This window comes from Triticum urartu, chromosome 3A (genome assembly GCF_056163025.1).
Source record: "Triticum urartu cultivar PI428250 chromosome 3A, HENAU_Tu73, whole genome shotgun sequence".
In the NCBI taxonomy this organism is placed as follows: Eukaryota; Viridiplantae; Streptophyta; class Magnoliopsida; order Poales; family Poaceae; genus Triticum; species Triticum urartu.
This window is the reverse complement of record NC_141875.1, coordinates 723151538-723179324: the sequence shown is the minus strand read 5'-3', so window position 1 is coordinate 723179324 and position 27787 is coordinate 723151538. Positions and strand designations below refer to the sequence as shown.

Below are 27787 nucleotides of genomic sequence, written 5' to 3'. Positions count from 1 at the left end.
TCGAGCATTGTTACTGCAAACGGCATACACAACTGTTTTAGGCCCTGTTGCTCCAAGCATAACACAACGCTGGAAGGCCAATTGCTTGCTACATCTGGAAGCACGCCAATGTAACATCAGTCGCCGCTATTATTTTTCTATCGAAAAATTGGACCGCCGTGCTGTAAAACCAATTACATAAGCGATGCCAAAACAACAAGTCGACCACATAGCAAAGCCAATGCGGGCAACGTAGCAAAGCCGACCACATAGACACAATAAGGATGACCACCATTGCTACAAGTCGGACACATGTCGTAGCGAGGTCAAGCAGTGTGCTACAAATTGGATATGCGAAGGTGTAAAGCTAACTAAGTGTAGATGTTAGGATTATAATGAGAATTAATTGATCCTTAGCACATGTGTTAAGGGTTGTTGTGTGACTAATGTATGACTGATATGCACTTTTTTAGAGCTTGATGTATGTCTCCCTGTTGTGTGATACCTTCTGAATGCTATCATGCCACACTGGTGAATATGCTAATATTCACTCCCGTTACAACGCATGGGCATATGTGTTAGTTTTCTTTCTTATACAGTGACACGTCAATTTTGTTTCTTATACGGCCGGGGGACGTCAGACCTACCATTTCGGCAATCGCTTCTAGCTAGCCCTACCATTGTCATACTGGATGCACCTCCGTGATTGCCTTTTGTCCCTCTCGCGCACGCCATCGTGGCCTCAACTGAGCCAGGACTGAGCCTGATTTTGCAAAACCAATCCATGGGTGTGGCTAGCTGTTCTACACTTATTCTCAAAACGGGCACTACTAAATATATACTATAGGCTGGGGCGCGCCACGCATCTTGGGCATAAGTGCGCACTAATCCTGCTTATGCAGTTGTCTACGTGTTCATACAATCCAAATTAGCGCTAATTTTCCTCCTCTAATACACTTGCTGAAACTGAACATCTGTCATGAATGATACGTCTAGATACGATGGACGGGGAGAAACTAAATTTTGTAAACTCAAGCATCCACAAAATGAAATCATCAGGTGAGGATGATGTATGATAACCGCTGCACATAGCCAAAGACTCCTCGACTAAATTTCTGAATCGTAAAAGAGAATCATAGAAAGCCTATGATCTGGACTAAAATTCTGAATCGTAAAAGAGAATTATAGCAAGCCTATGATCTGAACTACAACTGAGGAGCTTCTAGCTTGATAGCTTCATAGATCCGACCTTTGAAATTCTCCACAAACCTCTGTGGTATGGCCTACAGAAACAACCAAACAACAAAGTTGTCATTTTGACCAGAGTAAATAGCATAAAACTACTAGTTTACAGGCTAGGGTTTCAAAAAACTACCACTTTTTAATTTTTCTCAGAAAGCTACCAAACGCGTGGTCCGCTGTTTCAAAAAACCCAAACCCGCGGTGGCTAGCGATTTAACCGTTTTTCTGACGGATTGGGCCCACATGCCAGGCCACCTGGCCACGCGCGCTCACGGCGCGGCCGTTGACGGCCGTTAGCCCGTGCGGCCCGGTCGGAACGGGGGTAAATAAACCCCCTCGGTCGGTCGGGCGCTCCTGCTCACTCACTCTCTCCCTGCTCGCTCACTCCCCTGCTCTCACTCCCCTGCTCCAGTACGAGCTCGCCGCCGCTCGCCGTCTTTGAGGTGGCTCGCCGTTGACCTCCTTGCCACCATGCCTTCCTGGAACGACGAGGAAACTAGCTCGGAGGAGGACTGCGAGGTCGTCAGCATGGACATGGGACTTATGGTAAGTTCTTTGCCACCTAGGGTTAGGGTTAGGTGCTAGTAGGCCTAGGCTACCGCCATGAATCTTGCTAAGTGTAGTGTTGGTGTTGTAGGATTCTTGTTCAATAGTGAGGCTGGGGTTTGATTGTAGGATTGATGTAAGCTAGGGTTCATCTCAGTACAGTGTTAGGGTTCATGTTGAGTTGGGGATTTTTTTAGTGTTCATGTTTAATGAAGCGTGCAAGTATATTCTGGTGTTGAGTGCAGATTGAAACTAGTGTTTGCTGGTTATTTTGGTTGCAGGAGGAACCAGACACCACTGTGGAGCCCCTTTTCTGTGGCCAACTTGAGCTTGCTCATCCCAAGTGCATTATGCATCAAATGAGGCCTATTAAGCGTGTTGCTTTTGAAGGGCCTTTAACAGGAAGGCGTTTCTATGGCTGCCCAGTCCAGGTTAGATGGCAATAAACTTTTCTGCTATGTATGGTCATTGATGATTGATATGATGCAGCACTTTGTTTGATATGATGCCAATAAACATTTTTCTGCTATGTATTTTTGTTACTTTGGAAACTTAATCATGGCATTATAATAATTTATCATATCTCATTTATGTTATTCATTGTTAGAAATTATCAAGTATATACAAGTTAATCATGGAACTGAAATAAGCTCCTAGTCCATTTGTAATAACTTATCACATTTATAAATGCAGGAAAATGGTGTGAATTGTGGTGTTGTAGAGTGGGTTGATGGGCCTTGGCCAACTGTTCTTCAGAGATGTTTGTGCAAGCTATGGGAGATGTTCCATGAGCAGAACTTTGGAAGGGTACAGGACAAGGAGAAGTTTGAGAAGGAGTTGGCCAGGCTTAAGAGTGAACATGAAAGGGAGTTGGCCAAGTTTAGGACTGAAAATGACAAGCTTTGCATTGAGTACACCAAGCTTGTTGATGATGTATCCAAGATGTTTGATTGGCAGGATGGTAGGGTGGACAAGAAGGTGCACCAGAAACAAGTGGAGGAGGAAGAACTTGAGAAGAAGAAGAAGAAGGAGTTAGAGGAGAAAGCTATGTTGGAGGTGCAGATGGAAAAGCTCAAACTTGCAAAAGAGCAGAGGTGCATTTTGCAGAGCCAAGCTGATATCATCAAGAACACCAGGAAGGCTATGAAGGATGTTCAAGTTGACAGAGATGTTCTTAAGAAGGAGAAGGCAAAGCTTGAGCTTGTTGTTGCTGAGCTGCTGAAAGAAGGGTATGGCAGCAAGGAGAAGTTAGAGCAAATCAAGGCCATCCTTGAGTCTTGAAGTGGCTTTGATATGTTGGTGAAGTAAGTACATCCAAAGGCCTTTATATAAGGATGTGGCCTGGCATGACTGCAAGTGATTATGGGTGTACATTTTGGGGGAATGTGAAGTTTAACCTAGTGTAAGGACCTTATTTACTATGTTGTTAAGTTGTAATGGATCACCTATGCTATTAAGTGTTGTAATGAATCTCCTATGCTATTATGTAGTGGAAAATGGATCTCTTATGCTACTAAGTTGTGGAAATGGATCTTGTATGCTATTAAGTGTTCAACTTGATCTTCTATCTTTTAGATGTTATTTGTTAGCCTACATATATTATTTCTATGGGTAATTGGGCTTAGTGGCCCACTATTCTCTGACCAAATGCAACCCTAGGCCTACTAAACCCAACCCCATCCATCTGTCAATATAAACCCCTCCCCACCCCCACCCTTTCGCAGTCACTCCACCAGCCGCCACCCAAAAGAAACCCTACAGATGGATCCTGACATGGGAGATGTCACAGAGGAAGAGGGGGAGGCTGTGGAGGTTAGGACAGCAGCTGCTGCACAGAGGAGGAGGAGGAGGAGGAGGAGGCGCAGGCAGAGGGCCTTAGAGGCGGCCCAGGATGAGCAGCAAGAGGAGTTCAACCGCCGACTCACCAACAAGGTACTGGATAAGTGCAATGATGAAGAACTAGAGCTAGTTTTCACTGGAGACAGGGTAAGATCATTCATGGAGATAATTAGGTGGGCAAGGATTAGGGCAGTCATGGCTCCTCATCCAGCAACTAGGGCCAAGTGGGTCCGTTTCTTTGAGCGCTATGACTGATCTAGCTATCTATCTTTCTATCTGTAAGTCAATTTGAGAGAGAGTTTTGGTAGTTTTTGTGAGATTTTGATGTAATCTATGAGACTATCTATCTATGTAATCTATGAGACTATCTATCTATCTAGAGATCTATCTATGTATGTTTCTAGAGATCTATCTTTCTATCTATGAGACTATCTATGAGACTATCTTTCTATCTATGTTTCTATCTGTAAGGTGTATATCAAGTGTTGAATCCACATATAGATAAAAGTTAGAGATGAAATGAAGTTGCAAACAAGTGCAGAATCCACATACAGTACCATATTACAAACCAAATCAAACAGTGCAGTATCAAGTACTTAGTGAGGCAATGTTATTACAAACCAAATCAAACAGTATCAAGCACTTGGAGTTCAACAACTTCAGCTAGTTACCACTTGTATAAAAGTAATCTTTCAGCCTATTAGATGGCTTCCTGACCCTCTTTGACCCATCCTGCACAGCACTTGTACCAGATTGTCTAGGAGCAATGAAAGATCCAGTGCCAGCTCTATTGGCAGCAGCTGACCTGGTGTTCTTTGCTGGAGAAGACCTTGATGACCTGGTGTTCTTTGCTGGAGAAGACCTTGATCCATTGCCAGAAATAGTTGTGTTCTTCTTCTTGGGAGGTGGTACTACTGTTGCAGAAGAGGTGTTGGTCCTGCTCTTCTTGAGAGGTGGTGGTGCTGCTGTTGTAGCTGGTGCTTCCCTCTTCCTTGACCTAGAAGCTGTCTGTGTTGACTCAGTTGTTGTTCGAGGAGGAGTTGGTGCAGGTGCAGAGGCAGTAGGTACCCTTGGTGGCCTTTGTGCAGTTGCAGCCATTGAAGAACCAGCCTCAGAGTAGTTTGCTCTATTTTCCTACACAACAATATTAGTTAGAACTATTTTCCTACAAATGAAATGAATGTAACAATGCAATGAATGTAACAATGGAATGAATGGACATACCTGGTGCTTGTTCAGCCTCATCTGGAACTTAGGTTTCAAAGGGACACCACAATTGTTGATCCTGTGCCCTTGCTTCTTGCAGTTGCTGCATGTCACTGTACCAATCCTAGAAGTATCCTTTTTAGCTGGCACCTCAAACAGGCCTTTCCTCCTGGCAGTTTGTTTTTTACCTTTCTTTTCTCTAAACACAGGGGGAGAAATATCATCACTAGGTGTATGAGGCCAATGGTCAGGACCTGGCACAGGGAATATTATGTGCTTATATGTTTCACAATACATGGGTTTCTTGAAAAAAGCAGAAACATAGTCTTCAGGGTGTATCTTCACTTTCTGCATTGCAGCAATGGCATGACTGCAGGGGATAGCTGTCATGTCCCACCTCCTACAGTCACAGGTCTCATTGTTCAAATTAACACAATATGTGTTTTCAGAGCTACTTGTGACCTGCCATATCCCTGGCCCTGCCATGTATGCTTCACAATATTTAGCCCACTTCTTCCCCTCTTCTAAAATCTCTGAATAAGTAGGTGTGATTTCCCATCTGCATGTCTCTATCTTCTCTCTGATCTTCTGAAACTTAATCATCAGCTTTGTTCTTATGCCCTCTAACATAGTCCTGATTGGCTTGTTCCTAACATCCAATATTCTACTGAAAACCTCACTAAGGTTGTTTACTACCAGGTCTGTTTTGCACACAGTGTCCATTTTATACCTAGCCCAGGTATGCTCTGGTATCTGTGACAACCACTGCCAAGCTTCTAAACTTTCTTTTTTCAAATTCTCCATGCCTAAATCATGTCCATGTTCGGTAAAGGAATAGGCAGCCTGATCTAAATGTTTCTTAAGTTCCTCTCCTCTGAAACCAGCAGATTGGAAATTGGCATAAATATGTCTAAGACAAAACCTTTGTGGAGAGTCAGGGAATACATCATCTATTGCATTCAACAATCCCTGTTCAATGTAAGGTAATCTTAAGTGTTACTCATCTACTAAATAACATTATACTCATGGCAAATGTAAAGGCAAATGTAAAGACTAGGAACAATACCTTCTGCCTGTCAGACATAATTGTGTATTTGCCAAACTTATTGCCAGTTCCAATGACTGTTCTCAACTGTGTGAGAAACCATGTCCAACTGTCTGTCTCTTCCTTATCAACAACACCAAAAGCTATTGGGAAGATGTTATTGTTGCCATCCCTCCCTGTAGCTGCCAATATCTGCTGACCAGTGCTTAGCTTGATGAAGCAACCATCCAGACCTGCTAACATGATAACATGAGTGCCTAAGTACATCAATGTTTAAAAAGCATATAAATTTTTGAATACTTACCTATAAATGGCCTGCATCCATTCAGAAAACCCTCCTTGCATGCAAACAAGCAGTAAAACATATAGTGAAACCTTGGGGTAGGAGCTGGGTTAAGTGGGTCCTCATGTGTTGTTACTATGCACCTACTGCCAGGGTTAGTTTCTAGCACACACTGCAGGTAGTCCCTTATTCTGTGATACTGGAGTTTGTGATCTCCTTGCACAACCTCAACTGCTTGCTTCCTTGCCCTATATGCCAAGCTTTTAGGCACATGCACACCAAACATCTTCTTTGTGTATGACATAATTGTGTCAACACCCACTGGTAGAAAAAGGGCCTATAGTCCCGGTTCGTAAGGGCCTTTAGTCCCGGTTCCGGAACCGGGACTAAAGTGTCGGTACTAATACCTCCCCCCTTTAGTCCCGGTTCAATCCAGAACCGGGACTAAAGGCCCTCCACGTGGGCATTGCGCAGAGCCCAGTCAGGAGACCCTTTGGTCCCGGTTGGTGGCACCAACCGAGACCAATAGGCATCCACGCGTCAGCACTTCTGTGGCTGGGGTTTTTGTTTTTTTTAAGGGGGGGGTTGGGGGTTTTGCGGGGTTAATTTAGGTGTTTCATATATTGTGTTAGCTAGTTATAATTAATAGAGAGAAGTGTCCTCTCTTATGTCCGTGCTTGGTCGACGCTACGTACTATACATACGTATATAGAGAGGACTAGACACGCTAGCTAGCTAGTAAGCAAACGAAGGAAACAGAAGATCGTCATGAACATATATGCATATATACAGAGAGAAGTGATATCGACCACCTCTCCTTCTCCGAGAGATTGGTCGAACAACAAGTTCTCGTATATCTATCTGACACTACCGGCTACATATATACAATAATTATCGTAATCATACGGACTCAGGGTCCACATAGAATTCTCCGTCTTCAGGGATCACGTGGTCAAGAAAGAATGCCGCCAATTCCTCTTGAATTGCTCGCATGCGAGCTGGTGCTAGGAGTTCATCCCGCTTCCGAAACATCTAATTTGAAGAAGGGGGTCAATACATATATATATATATATATATATAAATGAATGAAACTCAACACAAATGATGGTAATAAAATAAAATTGTGAATGTTGTTATTTACGTACTTCATATTGTTCGTTAGAGTACCCGCCCCGCTCACAGGTCGTGTGGCGGATGGACTCGCAGATGTAGTATCCACAGAAATCATTCCCTTGTTCCTGCCACAACCACTTTACAAGAAATAGAGGTCAATCAAACTGATAAGCAAGAATGCTAAATGGTATTGATGAAACTAGCGCTTGAATCACTAGGAGATGCGCGGAACATGCTACTATAGTACTTACTTTCGGGTGTCTAAATTCCAGCTCCTTCGGCAGTCCCGGAACTGTTTTGGTGAATTTTCTCCAAACCCTGCCGGACAAAGAAAACAATTACTTGATATCAGGAAATGAACAAAGTTGCTGATATGGTGGATAATGATCGATTTAACTTACTTCTTGAGGATTTCAGTCATGTCCGCATACTCCTTGGGATCTTTTCGTTTAGAGTCCAAGATGGTTACTACTCCCTGCTCAAGCTTAATCTCTAGGAGAATATAGTGGTAACTGCACACACATGCATAACTCATCAATTACATTACTATAACCTTGACTAATATATAAGGGAAACCGAATACGCACAAGACAGTAACACTCACCTGAAGTTGTAAGGAAAGAGTATTATATCTTTGTTTTGATTTATTACGAACGATCGTAGCAAGCTGGCCTCGGTAGCTGCGGCATGAAGTTTAACCTGAGTTGCATCTATGAGATATGTGTTAATGAACCCAATATCACCGACTTGTCTTTTCTTCAATTCGACAATCTTCAATCTGCATAATATAGTGAGGATGATTATAAATACATGCAATGAAAGAGCTAAGCTATATAGAGAAACTTAATGACAGAAGTAGTACTACTTACAGACAGTAGCAGGCGACCGTTGTTTTATCGAGGGCCAATTGATTGAAGAACCGATAGAACTCCTCAAATGGAACAGGCAACGGATCAATTCCAACGAGGTCATGCTCCGGTTTAACTCTCGCATACAAAGTACTCCTCCCCCCAGAGTCTCTGCAGATTTTCAAGTACCAATCATGCAATCTTCGCATCATCGTTGATAGAGATCTTTCATCTTTGATGAGAGGCTTCCCGTACTCGTATCTTTGTATCTGCACGTCCATGGGTTCATAATGTACTTCGTCGGGCAGGTAATCTGCAAGATTGCTATAACCGGGCACCATCCTCGGATCATTATCGACGTTGTGGCTAGGCACCTTGAGCGGGGGGCACGATTGCTTCGCTTGTTCGCCGAGCTGGGAAATTTGTTTCCCAGCTCGTCGTTCTTTCAGCCTTTGATCACTGACAGTACTTCCCGACCGCTCCGCTTCGGCAAATTCCTTTCCAATAATGCGGTCATAGTTTCCTTTCGGCGGATCAGACTTCGGTGGTTTTGTCAGGGCAGCCAGAGTGCACTTCACTTTCACCCGATCTACCTTCTCCTCCGGAGGTGGATGTTTCTTTGCTTTCACCCCTTCAAAGAATTTCTTCACTTCTTCTCGCGTGATCTCGGCGTTCTCCTCCTGGGTCCTCTCGTATGGTAACTTCTCTGGAGTCTTCAGAGAAGGACCGAATCTATATGTCCTCCCGCCTCTGGTTGTACTGCTAGACGCCGACCGAGCAGACGTAGCGGTTGTCTTCTTTACTTGCTTAAGAGGCGGAGGAGAAGGACTACGACGCGCCGGAGCAGCTGGAGCAGCGGCAGGTCTCTTCCGCCCTTGCTAACGAGGCGGAGAAGGAGGAGGCTGGCTGCTCGGGCGCGTCGGCGCAGGCGGAGAAGGAGGCGGAGTGCCGCCGCGTGCCGGAGAAGGAGCCGGCCGAGGGCCCTGATCGTCACTCGCCGGAGGAGGAGGCGGTGGAGGCGGAGTGCCCTACTCGCCGGAGGAGGAGGAGGAGGCGGTGGCGTCCAGTTCGGAAGGTTGATGAGCTCCTTCCGCCATAGGCATGGAGTCTTCAGAGCAGACCCCAGCCGAGTCTCCCCTTCACCGGTAGGGTGGTCAAGCTGGAGGTCCTCAAATCCCTCCGTTATCTCATCCACCATCACCCTAGCATATCCTTCTGGAATCGGCCGGCAGTGAAAAGTTGCGCCGGGTTCAGTAGGAAAAACAGAGCCAACAGCCGCCTTGACCTTCAAATTCATCCATTGCGTCATAAGGTGGCAATTTTGAGACTCTGTTATAGCATCCACGGGATAGCTGGCAGGAGCCGTCAAGTCATGCTCCGGCTGAAGCAGCTCGGTGGAAGCCACGCTGCTTCTGCGCTGAGATGGCGGGGTAGCTTCGGGGGAGGCTTCGGCAGTACGTTTGCTGCGATTTGCTTCTCGTTCCTCTATCGCGTCTACCCTTGCTTGCAGCGCCTGCATTTGGGTCTGCTGCACTTTTTTCCTCCTCTCATGGGATTTGTAACCGCCTGCGTCCGGAAACCCAACCTTCCACGGAATGGAGCCTGGCGTGCCTCGTGTCCGTCCAGGGTGCTCAGGATTCCCGAGGGCCATTGTGAGCTCGTCGTTCTCTCTGTCTGGAAAGAACGTCCCTTCCTGCGCTGCTTCGATATACTGCTTAAGCTTACTGACTGGTATGTCCATTTGATCGTTCGTCCAAATGCACTTCCCTGTTACAGGGTCCAGTGTTCTGCCAGCCCCGAAGAACCAAGTCCGGCAACGGTCTGGCCAGTTAATTGTCTCTGGTTCGATCCCTTTATGAACCAGATCATTCTCAGTCTTGGACCACTTAGGCCGGGCTACGAGGTAGCCACCTGACCCCGTGCGATGGTGAAGCTTCTTCTTCGCAGCATTTTGCTTGTTTGTCGTCGACATCTTCTTACTCTTTTCCGATGTCTTGTGGGCCACAAATGCGGGCCAGTGATCTCTGATATTCCCATATCTGCCCTTAAATTCTGGTGTCTCATTATTTTCGACAAACTTATTCAGCTCTTTCTTCCACCTCCTGAATAGTTCTGCCATCCTCTTCAAAGCAAAAGACTTGATTAATTTCTCTTTAACTGGGTTCTCTGGATTATCCTCAGGCGGTAGGGTGAAATTTGACTTCAGCTCAGTCCAAAGATCATTTTTCTGCATATCATTGACATAAGAGACCTCAGGGTCTTCTGTAGCCGGCTTAAACCATTGCTGGATGCTTATCGGGATCTTGTCGCTAACCAGAACCCTGCACTGAGCAACAAATGCGCTCTTTGTCCGGAGGGGTTCAATAGGTTGGCCGTCGGGCGCGATTGCTATGATCTCAAACTTTTCATCCGAGCTCAACTTTTTCTTCGGGCCTCGTCTCTTTACCGAAGTTGTGCTCGATCCGGAGGGCTAGAAAAAAGAACAAAGACTTAATTAATATGTGTACATACCAAAACAATGAATGCATCAATCAGCTAGTCAGCTTAGGCTTAACTAATATATATACCTGGCCGGACTCGGTTCGGTCACCGGAGCCGTCCTCATGTTCTTCTTCTTGCACCGGCATTAGGTCACCGTAGCCAGCTTGTTCACCCTCTCCTTCCAGACCATCGGTTTCATTGAGAAACAACGAGATGGCATCACTTCCTTCTGCGATTATGTCCCTCAACAACGCTTCTTTTGTTGCTTCGTCTAGGGCGGTGTGCATAGTTTCTACAAATATTTACAACATGGCAATTATTATTCAAACATGATAGATGGATATATTAGTGCCAAACATAGAACTAGCTACCTAATCATAGTAAGCTATCGGGAGGGGGTATATATCGACAACGACGACACTACATCTATGTCCCTCGACGACCCTCGTTCCCGATAAAAAAAAGAGGAAGAAGAAGAAAAATAAGAGGAGAAGAAAGAATAGAGGAGAAGATCTCCTCTATTCTTTCTTCTCCTCTTTTTTTCTTCTTCCTCTTCTTTTTTTATCCTCTTCTTCCTCTCATGTTCGATAGGATCGCCGAGGGGTCGGGAGGTTGCGTAGTGTCTCAGGATTCAACAAAACCATGTCTTCATCATTAGGCGAAAGTAACATGTGCATGATGGTATGAAGCTCTTCAAAGTTGTTCTGGAACGGACTCCCAGATAGGATAATCCGCCTTTTGGTACAAAGTTCGCAAGAGCCTTCCGAATATCGCTATTTGGAAGGCCTTTGCTGAATTGGTACCAAAAGGCGGATTATTCTATCCGGGACTCCATTCCAAAACAACTTTGCAGAACTTCGTACCAACATGCCCTGGTTACTTCCGGCTAATGATGAAGGCATGGATTTCTTCAATACTTTGACACTAGGAAACCTCTCTCTACTTCCGGCTAATAAGAAGAAGAAGAAGAAGAAGAATAAGAAGAAGAAAAGAAGAAAAAAAAGAGGAGAAGAAGAAAGGAATAGTGGAGAAAAGAGAAAATAGAATATATTCTATTTTCTCTTCTTCTCCACTATTCCTTTCTTCTTCTCCTCTTCTTTTTCTTCTTTTTTCTTCTTCTTATTTATTTCTCCTCTTCTTTTTGGTAGAGGAAACCCTAAATAGCTAGCAAGTTTCGTGGGTGTGAGATACATGTGGCCTTCGGTGTCGGACACTACATCCACGTCCCACAAGTGACGTGGGCGTCGAAGCCCGCGCCACTTGTGGGATGTGGGTGTAGTGTCCGACACCGACGGTACATGTATCTCACACCGACGATACTTTCTATTTAGGGTTTCTCCTCTACCGCTCCTCGACCTCTCGACGACCCTCGTTCCCGATAAAATAAAGAGGAAGAAGAAGAAGAAAAAAGAAGAAAAGAAAGAATAGAGGAGAAGACTTCCTCTTCTTCCTCTCCTCTTCTTCTCCCTCTTCTTCCCCTTCTTTTTTCTTCTTCTTATTTATTTCTCCTCTTCTTCCTCTCCTCTTCTTCTTCTTATTTAGTTCTCTCGACCCCTCATCCCTCTCTCGACCCCTCAATGACCCTCGTCCCTGATAACATATTCTTTCTCCCCTCGACACCTCTCGACCTCTCGTCCCACTCTCGACCCCTCATCATCATCTATCACCCCCCTCATTTTCTTTAGCATATATCCATGAACAAAATAGAGGAGAAGATCGAAGAAAAAAAAAGAAGCCTTCCTCTTCTTATTTTCCTTTCCAAACTCCTTCCTTTTCTTCTTCTTCTTCTTCTTCCTTCTTCCTCTTTTCTTCCTTTTCCTTATTTTACTTTTTCCTCTACACTAACCTAAAATCGATATCTACTAATTAACAACCTAAATAAAAAAATGAATACATATATGAAAAAAAACATCATATAAAAAACATTTTTGACATATTTAGCATATTCTGATCCATAGTTCAAAATTTTCAAATTTCATTCAAATGAAATTTGAATCGGATTCAAATAACTTGTTGAAAACCTATTCTAAACCTCTCCAAAAATTCTGAAATTTTGCCATCGCCTTTGTCTTGCATCAGTACCTCACCACAAATTTTTTTTAAAAATTCCAAAAATGCCCAAAGCCATCTAGTATTTCATCAAACACCTTCTATATGGACAAAAAGATTCCTCCTGTTCCAAAAAATTCAGAAAAGTGGACAGCGCGTTGCTGCTGCTCCACTTCTCCTCTCCTCTACTTCTCCTCGGGCGCTCGGGGCCGGCGGAGCAGGGGCGGAGCAAGGGCGCAGGGGCGGAGCCGGGGCGCTCGGGCGGTGGCGACCATGGAGCAGGGGCGGAGCAAGGGCGCTCGGGCGGCGCAAGAGTGGCACTCGAGAGGGGGGGCTCACTTTGAGGGGGGCGGCGACGGCTGGAGTCCGGCGACGAGGACGGCCGGCTCGGGGACGCGGTGACGGGGACGGTAGCCGGGGCGGCGGGCGTGGGGCAAGGGGCCGGCGCGGGCGACGGCGAGGGTGGGACGGGGCGGTGCGCGTCGGGGCAGGGACGAGGGCGACGGCGACGGGGGCGGGCCGTGGTGGCGCGCATCGCGGGCGACGGCGACGATGGGGGCTGGGCGGCGTCGGGGCAGCCTGGCGGCGTCAGGGGCGACAACTGCAAGATGAGAATGAAAAATTCCAAAGTGTGGCCTTATATAGAAGAGGCTTTAGTCTCGGTTCGTGGCAGCAACCGGGACTAAAGGTGGGCATTAGTCCCGGTTGGTGCCACAAACCGAGACCAATGGCCTCTTTTCGGCAGCCCAAAGGGCGGGAAGCGAAGCCCATTGGTCCCGGTTGGTGGCACCAACTGGGACTAAAGGGGGGCAATGGTCACGGCTGGTGCCACCAACCGGGACCAATGCCACCTTTAGTCCCGGTTAGGGCCGCCAACCGGGACCAATACCCTTGTGCTGCCCCGCGCCCATAAGTTTAGTCCCACATCGCTAGTTGACAGCGCCCAACACCAGTTTATAAGCTCTGCTGCCTCCTCCCTCTCGAACTCCTCTGAACAGCAGGCCTATGGGCCTAATTTGACACTGCTTTGCCTGTGGGCCTATTGGGCCTTCTGCGGGCCTGAATCCTGGCCCATGTAGGGTTTCTAGTCGTATTCAGGCCGTGGAGGCCCAGTAGGTGGCATTTTTTTTTGGTTTTTTCTTTTTTATTTCTATATTTTTTTGGTTTTTTATTTTTTATTTCTACTTAAAACTAAATACTTACAGTTTTTTAGTGATTTCTTTTTGCTTTTAGGTCACAAAAATTATAAATTTTCTGTTAGTGCCATTAGTTTTAAATTTTAAATAGTTTAAATTTGAATTTTTAAAAATTTGTGTGAATCACTAGTTTATGAATAACTTTACTATAAAATTAGAATTTTTTTCTATTTATTTTTTATTTCTACTTAAAACTAAATACTTACAGTTTTTTAGTGATTTCTTTTTGCTTTTAGGTCACAAAAATTATAAACTTTCTGTTAGTGCCATTAGTTTTAAATTTTAAATAGTTTAAATTTGAATTTTTAAAAATTTGTGTGAATCACTAGTTTATGAATAACTTTACTATAAAATTAGAATTTTTTTCTTCTTTGCTATTTATTTTTTATTTATACTTACAATTAAATACTTATAGTTTGATTTTAGGTCACACAAATTATATTCTTTTTGCTATTGAAGAATATTATAGTTTTATTTTAGTTGATCATAACATAATATTTTAATTGATTGTTTTTATTTTCATAAAAGTTTTGTAGTTCATTCTGTTTGCTATTAATTCATTCTTTGAGCTAAATGACTCTGAAATTGGAAAGCATTTCAAAATGAACTCTGAAAAGGTTGAAAGTTGGCATGGTATCATCATTTCACCCACATAGCATGTTCCAAAAAGTAGAGAGGGTTACGACAAAAACTTGATGCACTTCGTGTACAAAATGGACAATCACTTTCGAAGTATCAAAGTTTCGAACCATAAGACATGAAAGCATTTCAAATGAACTCTGAAAAAGTTGAAAGTTGGGATGGTATCATAATTTCACCCACATAGCATTTGCTTATTGCGGGAGAAAGTCTTCACTTTTTCTTCGCTTGTGCATTTGCTTATTGCGCCGTAACCATGGATAATCTTCATTGTTTATCAGGATGCTTGGGTCAGCCTTGACATTGAAGGGAGGAATTTCATGAAACTTTTCATAATCTTCAGACATGTCTGTCTTGCCGTCCACTCCCAGGATGTCCCTTTTTCCTGAAAGAACTATGTGGCGCTTTGGCTCATCGTATGATGTATTCGCTTCCTTATCTTTTCTTTTTCTCGGTTTGGTAGACATGTCCTTCACATAGATAACCTGTGCCACATCATTGGCTAGGATGAACGGTTCGTCAGTGTACCCAAGATTTTTCAGATCCACTGTTGTCATTCCGTACTGTGGGTCTACCTGTACCCCGCCGCCTAACAGATTGACCCATTTGCACTTAAACAAAGGGACCTTAAAATCAGGTCCGTAGTCAAGTTCCCATATGTCCACTATGTAACCATAATATGTGTCCTTTCCGCTCTCGGTTGCTGCATCAAAGCGGACACCGCTGTTTTGGTTGGTGCTCTTTTGATCTTGGGCGATCGTGTAAAATGTATTCCCATTTATCTCGTATCCTTTGTAAGTCAATACAGTCAAAGATGGTCCCCTGGACAACAAGTACAACTCATCACAAACAGTGTTGTCACCTCTGAGACGTGTTTCCAACCAACTGCTGAAAGTCCTGATGTGTTCACATGTAATCCAGTCGTCGCACTGCTCCGGGTGTTTGGAGCGCAGACTGTTCTTGTGTTCATCGACATACGGGTCACCAAGGTAGAGTTCTGTAGAACTGTGTAGTGTGCTTGAGACCAAGAATATCCGTCCCTGCATATTATTGAGTCTCTTCCCAGAGTGCCTTTTCCAGTCAGTCTCCCCTCATACCGCGATTTAGGGAGACCTATCTTGTTAAGGCCAGGAATGAAGTCAACACAAAACCCGATAACATCCTCTGTTTGATGGCCCATGGAGATGCTTCCTTCTGGCCTAGCGCGGTTACGGACATATTTCTTTAGGAATCCCATGAACCTCTCAAAAGGGAACATATTGTGTAGAAATACGGGCCCTAGGATGACAATCTCGTCGACTAGATGAACTAGGACGTGCGTCATGATATTGAAGAAGGATGGTGGGAACACCAGCTCGAAATTGACAAGACATTGCGCCACATCACTCCTTAGCCTTGGTACGATTTCTGGATCGATCACCTTCTGAGAGATTGCATTGAGGAATGCACATAGCTTCACAATGGCTAATCGGACGTTTTCCGGTAGAAGCCCCCTCAATGCAACCGGAAGCAGTTGCGTCATAATCACGTGGCAGTCATGAGACTTTAGGTTTTGAAACTTTTTCTCTGGCATATTTATTATTCCCTTTATATTCGACGAGAAGCCAGTCGTGACCTTCATACTGAGCAGGCATTCAAAGAAGATTTCTTTCTCTTCTTTCGTAAGAGCGTAGCTGGCAGGACCTTTATACTGCTTCGGAGGCATGCCGTCTTTTTCGTGCAAACGTTGCAGGTCCTCTCGTGCCTCGGGTGTATCTTTTGTCTTCCCATACACGCCCAAGAAGCCTAGCAGGTTCACGCAAAGGTTCTTCGTCACGTGCATCACGTCGATTGAGGAGCGGACCTCTAGGTCTTTCCAGTAGGGTAGGTCCCAAAATATAGATTTCTTCTTCCACATGGGTGCGTGTCCCTCAGCGTCATTCGGAACAGCTAGTCCACCGGGACCCTTTCCAAAGATTACGTAGTGTAAATCATTGACCATAGCAAGCACGTGAACACCGGTGCGCATGGCGGGCTTCTTCCGGTGATCTGCCTCGCCTTTGAAATGCCTGCCTTTCTTTCGACATTGATGGTTGGTCGGAAGAAATCGACGATGGCCCAGGTACACATTCTTCCTGCATTTGTCCAGGTATATACTTTCAGTGTCATCTAAACAGTGCGTGCATGCGTGGTATCCTTTGTTTGTCTGTCCTGAAAGGTTACTGAGAGCGGGCCAATCGTTGATGGTCACGAACAGCAAAGCCTTAAGGTTAAATTCCTCCTGTCTGTGCTCATCCCACGTACGTACACCGTTTCCATGCCACAGCTGTAAAAGTTCTTCAACTAATGGCCTTAGGTACACATCAATTTCGTTGCCGGGTTGCTTAGGGCCTTGGATGAGAACTGGCATCATAATGAACTTCCGCTTCATGCACATCCAAGGAGGAAGGTTATACATACATAGAGTCACGGGCCAGGTGCTGTGATTGCTGCTCTGCTTCCCGAAAGGATTAATGCCATCCGCGCTTAAAGCAAACCATACATTCCTTGGGTCCTTTGCAAACTCATCCCAGTACTTTCTCTCGATTTTTCTCCACTGCGACCCGTCAGCGGGTGCTCTCAACTTCCCATCTTTCTTTCGGTTCTCACTGTGCCATCGCATCAACTTGGCATGCTCTTCGTTTCTGAACAGACGTTTCAACCATGGTATTACAGGAGCATACCACATCACCTTCGCAGGAACCCTCTTCCTGAGGGGCTCGCCGTCAACATCACCAGGGTCATCTCGTCTGATCTTATACCGCAACGCACCGCATATCGGGCATGCGTTCAGATCCTTGTATGCACCGCGGTAGAGGATGTAGTCATTAGGGCATGCATGTATCTTCTCCACCTCCAATCCTAGAGGGCATACGACCTTCTTTGCTGCGTATGTACTGTCAGGCAATTCGTTATCGTTTGGAAGCTTCTTCTTCAATATTTTCAGTAGCTTCTCAAATCCTTTGTCAGCCACAGCATTCTCTGCCTTTCACTGCTGCAATTCCAGTACGGTACCGAGCTTTGTGTTGCCATCTTCGCAATTGGGGTATAACCCTTTTTTGTGATCCTCTAACATGCGATCGAACTTCAGCTTCTCCTTTTGACTAATGCATTGCGTCCTTGCATCGACAATGACCCGGCGGAGATCATCATCATCGGGCACATCGTCTGGTTCCTCTTGATCTTCAGCAGCTTCACCCGTGGCAGCATCATTGGGCACATTGTCTGGTTCCTCTTGATCTTCACCAGCTCCCCCCGTTGCAGCATCACCGTATTCAAGGGGCACATAGTTGTCATCGTACTCTTCTTCTTCGCCGTCTTCCATCATAACCCCTATTTCTCCGTGCCTCGTCCAAACATTATAGTGTGGCATGAAACCCTTGTAAAGAAGGTGGGAGTGAAGGATTTTCCGGTTAGAGTAAGACCTCGTATTCCCACATTCAGTGCATGGACAAAACATAAAACCATTCTGCTTGTTTGCCTCAGCCGCATCGAGAAACTCATGCACGCCCTTAATGTACTCGCGGGTGTGTCTGTCACCGTACATCCATTGCCGGTTCATCTGCGTGCATTATATATAATTAAGTGTCCAAATTAATAGAAGTTCATCATCACATTAAAACCAAAGTGCATACATAGTTCTCATCTAACAACATATAGCTCTCCAGAGCATCTAATTAATTAAACCATACATTGAAACTATGTAAAACATTTCAATGCGAAAACAAATGCGATCATAATCGCAAACAAGGTAACAATTGATCCAACGGCATAATGATACCAAGCCTCGGTATGAATGGCATATTTTCTAATCTTTCTAATCTTCAAGCGCATTGCATCCATCTTGATCTTGTGATCATCGACGACATCCGCAACATGCAACTCCAATATCATCTTCTCCTCCTCAATTTTTTTTATTTTTTCCTTCAACAAATTGTTTTCTTCTTCAACTAAATTTAACCTCTCGACAATAGGGTCGGTTGGCATTTCCGATTCACATACATCCTAGATAAATAAAATCTATGTCACGTTGGTCGGCATAATTTTCATAAACAATAAATGAACCAATAGTTATGAAGATAATATACATACCAAATCCGAATCATAGACAGGACGAGGGCCGACGGGGGCGGATACCAAAACCATCGCACTATATAAGATGCAATAATAAATGTAAGAAAATGATACAAGTATCTATCTAAACAGACAAGTAAGAATATTTTTCCTTTCAGAAAGAAGATAAGAACAAGAGGCTCACCACGGTGGTGTCGGTGATGAGATCAGCGCGGGTGATCGACGGCGGTGAAGACGGGGACGGGGCGTGACGGACCGCTAAATCTAGACAAATCTCGAGGAAAATGGAGCTTGGAGGTCGAGCTTCGAGAGGAGAAAGTTTAAGTAGTGTGGCTCGGGCATTCCATCGAACACCTCATGTGCATAGGAGGTGAGCTAGAGCACCACAAACCCCTCCCCTCGCCGGCCAGAGAAAAACAGAGCACTGGAGTGCTCTGCTCGCGGGCGAGGGTATATATAGGCACCTCATTGGTCCCGGTTTGTGGCAAGAACCGGGACTAAAGGGGAGCCTTTGGTCCCGGTTCAGGCCACCAACCGGGACCAATGGTGGTGGGCCAGGAGCGAGGCCCATTGGTCCCGGTTCGTCCCACCAACCGGGACCAAAAGGTCCAGACGAACCGGGACCAATGGCCCACGTGGCCCGGCCGGCCCCCTGGGCTCATGAACCGGGACCAATGCCCACATTAGTCCCGGTTCTACACTGAACCGGGACTAATGGGCTGAGTCGGCCTGGACCATAGCCCTGTTTTCTACTAGTGACCAGCTCCAGGGTTGGATCTGACTGTATCCTCACAAACCTTAGCAACCCAATTGACTGTCACCTTTGTGTTCTCTCCACTTGCTCCACAAGTGTGATCCAGGTTCATCTTCTTGATACTGAAAGTTGCCTCATGAGCTATCTTGGAGGCAACTATGTAAAACTCACAACCATGTTTTCTGTCAGAGCACCAAGCAATAACCCTACTTGGTTCATTTCTGTGATACTCAAAATTCCTAAGAGTCCTCACATGAAAATTTCCAAGTGCTTCTCTGAACTCAACTACATTTTCAAAGCACAAATGCATTGCAAACTGCTCATGTGCATCAGGCCTTGATGGATCATACCATATCCTCTCCTTCTTCTGCTTCTTCCTACTCTTCCTTCCAGATGGCAGCCTTGGTGCATCATCTTCATCACTTATGCCAAAATCACCTGGAAAACAGTACTCATCAGCTTCAGGGACATAATCTTCAAACTTGATGTGCTCAGGCTCACTGTGAGACTTGCTAGTTGGGCCAGGTTTTCTAACTGGCTTAAGCTTTTTGGCTGCTTTTGTAGTTACAGCGGGATCCTCTACTACTTCATCTTCAGAAACAACTGGTTCTTCCTCCCAAAACTCAGAAGGTTCTGAGTTAGCTGCACAAAAGTGCTCTGCAGTATCAGTGCCAGCCTCATCTTCACCCCTACACCAAGCTTTGTAAGAAATTTTCTCCCCTCTGTAATCACCCCTAAAGATCTCAAAATCTGAAGATGATTTGTCATCTTCAACTTCATGTTCTTCCTTTGGTACATCTTCTTCTTCTTCATCTGCTTCTTCTTCTACATCTTCTTCCACAACTGTTTTCCCTTTGTTAAAATTGCTGCTTTGCTGTGTGTTCATGTAGGGCTCATCAGGGGTTAAAGCTGGCAAACTAGCATTAGAGGCAGGGTACAGAACACCTTCTTGTGAAACTCTGTAAACAACAGGATCACCATCATGATCAATGGGGATCTGTTCCTCATCTGCTGGGCTTGGATCAGTAGCTTTTCTGACACTGATGTTCAGTACCTTATTATCAACAAATAAGTCAAGCATTTCCTCTAATGCCTCCTCACTATCCAGGGCCTCCACACCCTCCAGCCCCTTTCCCTCTTCCTTTACATATGTCAGAAATGCATCCATGCCATAGCCCTCCAACTCAACCAATGCTAATATGGTCAGATAACTGATATCTGAGGAAACTGAATACTTTTTCTCCATATTATCTATTCCTTGGAAATGTAGCCTCAAGTCCCAAATCTCTTCATCTAAGCTGTAGGATTAAATTGACAAACAACCATTTTTTAAGTCACTGAACATTACTGAACTTTCTTCTAATTACAGTGAATGTACTGACCAAATGAACTAACCAAATGCACTTTCTTCTACACTGACTTAACCAATAAAATACATGACTTAACCAATAAAATACAGTAGCATGCCAAGAACAAACAATTACTATCTCTAGTTCTAATTTGAACTAAAGCACCCAAAAATACAGTAGCATGCCAAGAACAAACAGTGTTTACCTCACTCCACCAAAGGACGACGCCCAATGGTGGCCGCCTGCTGGATCAGCGTGGATGCACTTCGCCACTGCCCTGGCCGCGCGGACTTCCGGATCTGAGCTCGCCGGATCCACAGGAGCCGCGGGCGGTGATGGCTGCTGGGACCGCTGCGTCGGGAAGCTCGAGTTGCCTAGCCATTTTTCCACCTCTGACTGTCCACCGCCCTCCTGGCCGGTGCCGCCTTGGCTCAATAGCTCGCCGCCGACAACATTTGGCTGCGCCGCCGCCATCGCCCACCTAGGTCACTGCGGGGGAGAGGAGGTGGAGAGGAGGGGGAGCGAGAGAGTGTGTGGCCCGACCGCCTACTTTGGTTCCGACCGGACCGCGTCGGCTAACGGCCGTCAACGGCCGCGCCGTGAGCGCGCGTGGCCACGTGGGCTGACAGATGGGCCCAATCCGTCAGAAAAACAGTTAAATCGCTAGTCACCGCGGGTTTGGGTTTTTTGAAACAGCGGACCGCGCGTTTGGTAGCTTTCTGAGAAAAATTAAAAAGTGGTAGTTTTTTGGAACCCTAGCCTGTAAACTAGTAGTTTTATGCTATTTACTCTTCTGACCAGGATAGCATTCAATCCAAAGGAGAGATAGAGTATCGATGCGTAAGGGCTTGCCATTTATTCTTTGAAATTGCCAGCCATGCACTTGAAAAAATACTTCTGGAAATCATCCATATGACACCAACAGTAATGTGCATCATAGCCCTCACATCTTTGAAAGGATTTGTTGCTGATGTTGTGACCACTCATGTTACCTTGTTCATGGTCTTGATCCGACACCATGAAAAGTGTAATCAAAATGGTAGAGAGTTGAGGGAGCAAGATACAACAACCTAAAATATGAAGATGTAGTAGCGTGTGTTATTATCAATAATCTGTTCCAACTTCACATGGATGCAAATATTTGATGTCACATAAATCAAAGAAAGGTGCCCAACACTGGAGCAAGTTTTTTTAAGGACAAGGAGAAATTAAGCTATGCACTTCAGGTGATATAAAGATTTAGCAAGTTTATGATCTAGTAAAATGACAAGAAGTGTCCTACCTAAGTCGATATAACGCTCTTTGATCCTAGGCATCACACAGTCCTCTTGGTTCAGTAAAAAAACAAGAACCATTGCTTCGATTGAAGCACCACATAAAAAGCCCTTCCTACGACCTTCTAGTTATTTAAGAAGTTGTTTCGGTCACCAATGCGTTACTAGTACACTACACTATAATAACAGGAAATCATTGATTTAGTTAAATCTAGCTTTTGTATCTAGGGTATAAAGGCTTAGTTGTTATGGACCAGAGTATTTACTTTGCTAATATAAAGTATTTGCCTCTGTTCTAACAAAGTGTTGCCTGCAACAGGAAACAAGGGGAAACCTGTGGTCAACACCCTCTACTGAGAGGGAGACCGGAAAATTATGTAGCTCAGCGACGTCCTGTAAAATTCTAATCACCCTTGCAAGCAATTTGACAAACACTTCATCTCTATGGATCGATCACCTGTAAATTCAGTTTGACATGTGCTAACCTGCATACATGTCACTCTCCTGAGCCAACTATTGGATTAACAAATTTATGGACAGGTAGCATATTTGCAATTCAGATGAGAACATGACGTATTTTGTAAGACATGAAAGATTTACAATTCCCTCTTTCTTCTGCAAAAGTATGTATGCTTCCACATGTATCACTACAGCTCTAAACTCTTTTTTCTTTATGATATTGCTTAAATGTGTATATGTGTGTATATACAACAAGAAGCGTGCCTAAACATACAATCCTACATAGAGAGACCAGTATCTGATTCTTAGAAAATTAATAGGCTTACATCATAACATTTTCACCTGGCAGAGAACTTTCCTCAATGTCCTAGACAAGCTTGATATGCTTACTCATGGGAGGCATAGCTTGGTCTCATAGTCTGCAACTCTGCATCATACGCCACAAAGCAGCTTCTTTTGCTTTCTGTACAATAGGGATTACGAGAAAAAATAGAACCTACTCATCTCTTAGTATTTACTCTAACAGAACTACAAAAGTAACCTAAAGAGAAATGGATTTCAGAAATCATTTTTTTACAGTGATATGTTTCAGTAGTCTTGTTCAGCCATACAGAAGAGTTATGAGCTATGTCTGAAATGTCTTTAGCCCTACAAGCATATTATGAATGAACAATTGTCCATACTACTAATATCTTAGACAACCAAACTAAAGCAATTAAGTAAATCATCGAGTATCGCCTGGCTCAGAGCACTCAGCTCATCTACAAGAAGTTCAAAAATGAATACCCTTGGCAAAGGTCCATATATACTACTCCCTCCGTTCAGAATTACTTGTCTCGGATATGGATGTATCTAGAACTAAAATACATCTAGATACATCCATTTCTGCGACAAGTAATTCCGAACGGAGGGAGTAGCTCTGTTGTATCCATCATTGTTGGGAGGGCAAAGCCATAGTGCTATTAGTTTTTTGGCTGGAAACCTTAGTTCTTTACGAGACTCGTAACCAGAATAAGTAAAAAAAAAATCAGCAAGGAAGCTTATACCATAACCATCAACCTGCAGTTATAACAGACGGGAAATTGTCATGACAACAATCAACATAACAAAACTGTGCATTATGTAACACAAGAAATAATGAAGCTGCACTGACTGAGGAATCCAATGTTAATTGAACAACCAATTATATAGAGCATAGGCATTTAAAAACATAATGTGGGTAATAGGAAGTCATCTGAATGGATTACAAGCCATGAGGGAAATAATATATGAAGCAAAGCAGTCAATTTAACTATCAGGATTTTATTCCACAAACAAATTAACCTTCTAAAATTGCATGAGAATATCTAGTGGTCGCCTTCAATTGACAATCTGAGAACAGATCTGCAAGAACATTTAGTATGTACACATGTTTTTTATCGATTTCCTTGGGAGATGGCTATAATAACTCTTGTTCTATAAGAAATTAATGACCAATCTATCAGGTACAGATATATAATCTGGATACATGCCTTATTTCTTAGCAAGATGATTAGCTCAACTTATCATCTTAGAAGTTAGAACTCAGATAAGAATGTCGTTGTCGAGGCGATCGATCAGAGAGAGAGAAGGCGAGAACGATGAACTCGAGAGAGAGAGTGGTTTTTCTGGCTGCCGCACAAACCTTGCAGTTTTTCTGTTTTCATTTACTTCCCCTTATCTCTGCTGAAGCAACTAACTAGCTAATCTCCCGGCCTGCTCGCTGTGATCCGGATTAGACGTGCCATCCCACGACTCCTTCACACGGCGATAAGTGCTGACCGGGAGGGAAAAGAAACGAGGAAGAAGGAGTACGTGCACAGGCGCACGCCTCCACTACGCGCGTGCATGCGGCTGTCACATCAGGCCCATGCACACGTTATTACAACAGAAAGCAAATACTAAAGTACGCTGAGCTTATCTTGGCTAACAATTCTCCCCCTTAAGCTCAGCTTCCACTGCCGATTTCTTCAACTCCAAGCCGTTGTCGCATCTCGATGAAACGAATGCGACCCAGGGCCTTCGTCAGAATATCAGCCAGTTGATCGTTTGTGCCAACATGATCCATCTCCAGCTGCCCCTCTTCGATGCACTCCCGAATGAAATGAAACTTCACATCAATGTGTTTGCTCCGGTCGTGATGGACTGGATTCTTTGCCAATGCTATCGCCGACTTGTTGTCTACCAGAAGCTTGAATGCCTTAGGCGCTCCCCCTCGCATTTCTGCTAGCAGTCGACTCAACCAAAGCCCTTGACAAGTAGCAGCCCCTGCTGCCACATACTCAGCTTCGCACGAGCTGATTGTCACAATCTTCTGCTTCTGTGATGTCCAAGAGATAGGGTTCCTGCCAAGGAAGAAGATCTGTCCACAGTGGCGGAGCCAGAACTTTTGCGAAGCCTGGACAAAATTGAGGCTAAGTGTCTCGCCTCGAAATGAAAATCGGGTGTTCGGATACACAACATATGAAATAGCCCCAAACTTCTGAACCACAAGTCCACATAACTAATGAAGTCAAAACATAAACATAGTAGTGGTGCAAATGTAATTTTAAAGTAAACTAATATATAACATATTAATATTCAGTTTCATATACCAAAATAAAGTTGAGACTAGACAACAGAAGACATAGAACCCGACAATGCTTAGAACCAAACTCACATGTTGGTAGCAAAAGTATAGCTATCAGAGTTAGCTTCCAAACGTCCTAGAAGATACTACAAGATAAAAAAAATGGATTTATAATTCACATAAATTAAGTGGTGAAATTTGTGAATGTGCTCAAAATAAAGAGCTTCAGAAAATAGAGATGACCAGATAGAGCATATCAATACTGTGCTAAAGAAAAATATTGTGCTAAAGAAAGTCATAAGGCAAATGCCCTTCTCGAGACTTCATTGTGGTAAACATTAGTTCTTGCTCTACTAACCAAAACATCTTCATCTATAAAATTCAGTAATTTGGAATTTAAAGTAAACATTTAATTATCTAGAACAAATCCATAACAAAAGACTACTCTTATGATGTGATGATCATCCTGCATGGTCAATTCCCCAGTCCCCACCACCTGACCTAAAAATTTAAGCCCTAAATCTACCAATCTTTCAAGCGGTAAGCAATCTTATCTAATCATCAAAAAAGAAGACGAGACGGCGAGTTTTCGAGGATGCAAGCCATTTTGACGATGGATTTGCTCCGCCCAACACCAGCGGCGCGCCCAGGCCAGGCTCCGCTCACCGCCAGTCCATCTCACGTATGTGAGAAACGAACAGCTAGAGTGCCGAAAACATGGCTGTGACGTCTAGTTTTCCTCTCAAATAATTATTTTGGAAGAAGGAATTTAGCACCCCATGACTGCTCAGCATTATGCTTGGTAGGCCTAGTTAATTAGTCCATTACTAGAATATTAGTCGGACGCTTATAGTAGGCCTAATTAACTAGCCCATTGCTTATCACCTACGTGCATGGACTTTTGGTTTTAGAACCGCCCGTGCATGGACTGTTGCCCGGGTAAACCATGACGCACAGTATAAGTTGCCCATTTGTTTATCACCTATGTAAGCTGCCCCATAGCCAGAGAGCCCGGGCAAGTGCCCGGGGTGGCCGGGCGCTGGCTCCGCCACTGTCTGTCCAGATGTGCTCTTTCTGTCACCAATGTCACCTGCATGGTCACTGTCGTTGTACCCTAGCAGATTTCCTTCACCGCCACGAACATACCGGCATCCATAGCTGAGCGTGCCTTGCACGTACCTGAGAATCTGCTTGACTGCAGTCCAATGAGTCATACTTGGTTTCTCCATGAATCTACTCACAATTCCAACAGGATGAGCAATATCCGGCCTGGTGTGCACCAGGTACCTCAGGCTCCCTATAACACTTCGATACAGTGATGGATCAAAGGGCTTGGCGTCGTCTTCTTTCTTCACTTTCAGTCGGCATTCCATTGGTGTGTGACTGCGATTACATTCAGCCATACCAGCCACTTCAAGTATCTTCTTTGCATAGCTTTTCTGACACAAAGTGATTGCGCCCTCTGATTGAACTACCTCGATCCCCAAATAGTAACTCGGGGGCCCGAGGTCGCTCATCTTGAACTGCTGCTGCATTTGATCCTTGAACTGAGCAATCTGGCTTTTGTCACTTCCGGTGATGATCAGATTGTCAACATACACACCAACCAGCAGGTATGAGCTATCATCTCCCCGTCGGTAGACAGCATGTTCAAGTGGACTTCTGTTGAACCCAAGGGCAGCCAGGGTTTCATTGAGCTTTGCATACCAGGCCCTCGGGGCCTGTCGCAACCCATAGAGCGCCTTGTGAAGTTTGAGAACTTGATGCTCGCTCCCAGCAGTAACGTATCCTGGTGGCTGTGACACGTACATTTCCTCGACAAGCTCTCCGTTGGGGAAAGCAGATTTAACGAAAATATTTTTTACTTTACTAGACTTTTGAACTTAGAACACTAAGGGTCAAATTGGTAATTTTTCTTACATCTCCCCCCCCAGGGGCCCGTCCATATGGTGAACCTCCCAACCAGACTGAGCAGCTAGAGCGAGGAAGAGACGTACTGTCTCCATCCGTGCCACGGGTGCGAACACCTCATCAAAGTCCACTCCTTCGCGTTGTGCATATCCTTTAGCAACCAGTCGTGCCTTGTGTTTGATGATGTTGCCGGCAGAGTCTCGCTTCACCTTGTACACCCACTTCAGCCCTATAGCCTTGTGTCCCCGAGGGAGATCGGAGAGCTGCCAAGTGGAATTCTCAATGATCGAGTCCATCTCTGCATCCATAGCTTCTCTCCAGGCAGCATCAGCAAGGGCGTCGGCAATGCCCAACGGCTCTTCTGCGCTCAGCAGGCATACCAGCATCGCCTCGTGCACTGCCTCCCCCTCCGTCTCATCAAGGATGCAGGAGATGCGCCGATAGCGTATGTCGCTGGTGTCCACATCGCGGTGATTCTCATCATGGCTCGGTGGCGTGGCCCAGCGAATCTGGCGAGCTGCTGGTGACGTGGGTGTGCCCTCCATTGATGTGGCCGGCGAGCTCTGCGTCGGCGTGCTTGTGCTCGAGGACGCCCCCTCCGAGGCCGGTGTGCCCTGCACACTCCGTGTCGGTATGCCTCCGCCTGGAGTCACCACCCCCGATGTCGGTGTAGCGAGTGCAAATCCACCTTGTGATGACGCGGAGGTGTGTCAGTGCCCGTGTCCAGCTCATGAACCCCACGCACCGTGGTGTACACCGCTGTGAATGTGGCTGGCATGGGGGCCGAGGTGACTACGTCCGGAGCGCTCCATGCCCACGGGCGTCCCTCCTCGAAGATGACATCGCGAGTTACTTGCACCTTCTTGGTCACGGGATCGTATGCACGATAGGCCTT

The 27787-nt window shown here is 45.0% G+C and overlaps 3 protein-coding genes, 1 long non-coding RNA gene and 1 pseudogene across 4 annotated transcripts; 1 reads left to right on the top strand and 4 right to left on the bottom strand.

Moving 5' to 3' along the window:
• Positions 1 to 1692: 1692 nt before the first annotated feature.
• On the top strand, positions 1693 to 3158 carry LOC147982204 (uncharacterized). Its single transcript, XM_087517291.1, has 3 exons — positions 1693 to 1767; positions 2049 to 2198; positions 2461 to 3158. Exons 1-3 carry the CDS (start codon positions 1693 to 1695, stop codon positions 3046 to 3048), a joined length of 813 nt encoding a protein of 270 aa, XP_087373417.1. The 3' UTR covers positions 3049 to 3158.
• Positions 3159 to 4269: 1111 nt separating this feature from the next.
• LOC147982203 (uncharacterized) lies at positions 4270 to 6079 on the bottom strand. Its single transcript, XM_087517290.1, has 3 exons — positions 5879 to 6079; positions 4831 to 5781; positions 4270 to 4740 (listed from the first exon to the last, which is right to left on the bottom strand). Exons 1-3 carry the CDS (start codon positions 5894 to 5896, stop codon positions 4270 to 4272), a joined length of 1440 nt encoding a protein of 479 aa, XP_087373416.1. The 5' UTR covers positions 5897 to 6079.
• Positions 6080 to 18206: 12127 nt separating this feature from the next.
• Positions 18207 to 19028, bottom strand: LOC147982202 (uncharacterized). Its single transcript, XR_015600002.1, has 3 exons — positions 18743 to 19028; positions 18577 to 18634; positions 18207 to 18489 (listed from the first exon to the last, which is right to left on the bottom strand). It is a non-coding gene; the product is annotated as an uncharacterized LOC147982202 (long non-coding RNA).
• Positions 19029 to 19310: 282 nt separating this feature from the next.
• LOC147982201 (uncharacterized) lies at positions 19311 to 20626 on the bottom strand. The gene has a single exon (XM_087516235.1). The coding sequence runs from the start codon at positions 20556 to 20558 to the stop codon at positions 19311 to 19313; it is 1248 nt and encodes a 415-aa protein (XP_087372361.1). The 5' UTR covers positions 20559 to 20626.
• A 3734-nt stretch (positions 20627 to 24360) lies between these two features.
• Positions 24361 to 26354, bottom strand: LOC147982200 (secreted RxLR effector protein 161 pseudogene; annotated as a pseudogene).
• Between the last annotated feature and the right edge of the window lie 1433 nt (positions 26355 to 27787).

Excerpts from the sequence above, each read along its gene's own strand:
- LOC147982204 (XM_087517291.1), top strand. The coding sequence starts at position 1,693 with ATGCCTTCCTGGAACGACGAGGAAACTAGCTCGGAGGAGGACTGCGAG. Across the intron at positions 1,768-2,048 it reads GCATGGACATGGGACTTATG|GAGGAACCAGACACCACTGT; the intron begins GTAAGTTCTTTG and ends TTTTGGTTGCAG. Across the intron at positions 2,199-2,460 it reads TCTATGGCTGCCCAGTCCAG|GAAAATGGTGTGAATTGTGG; the intron begins GTTAGATGGCAA and ends TTATAAATGCAG.
- LOC147982203 (XM_087517290.1), bottom strand. Across the intron at positions 4,741-4,830 it reads TGAGGCTGAACAAGCACCAG|GAAAATAGAGCAAACTACTC; the intron begins GTATGTCCATTC and ends ATTGTTGTGTAG.
- LOC147982201 (XM_087516235.1), bottom strand. The coding sequence starts at position 20,558 with ATGGAGAAAAAGTATTCAGTTTCCTCAGATATCAGTTATCTGACCATA.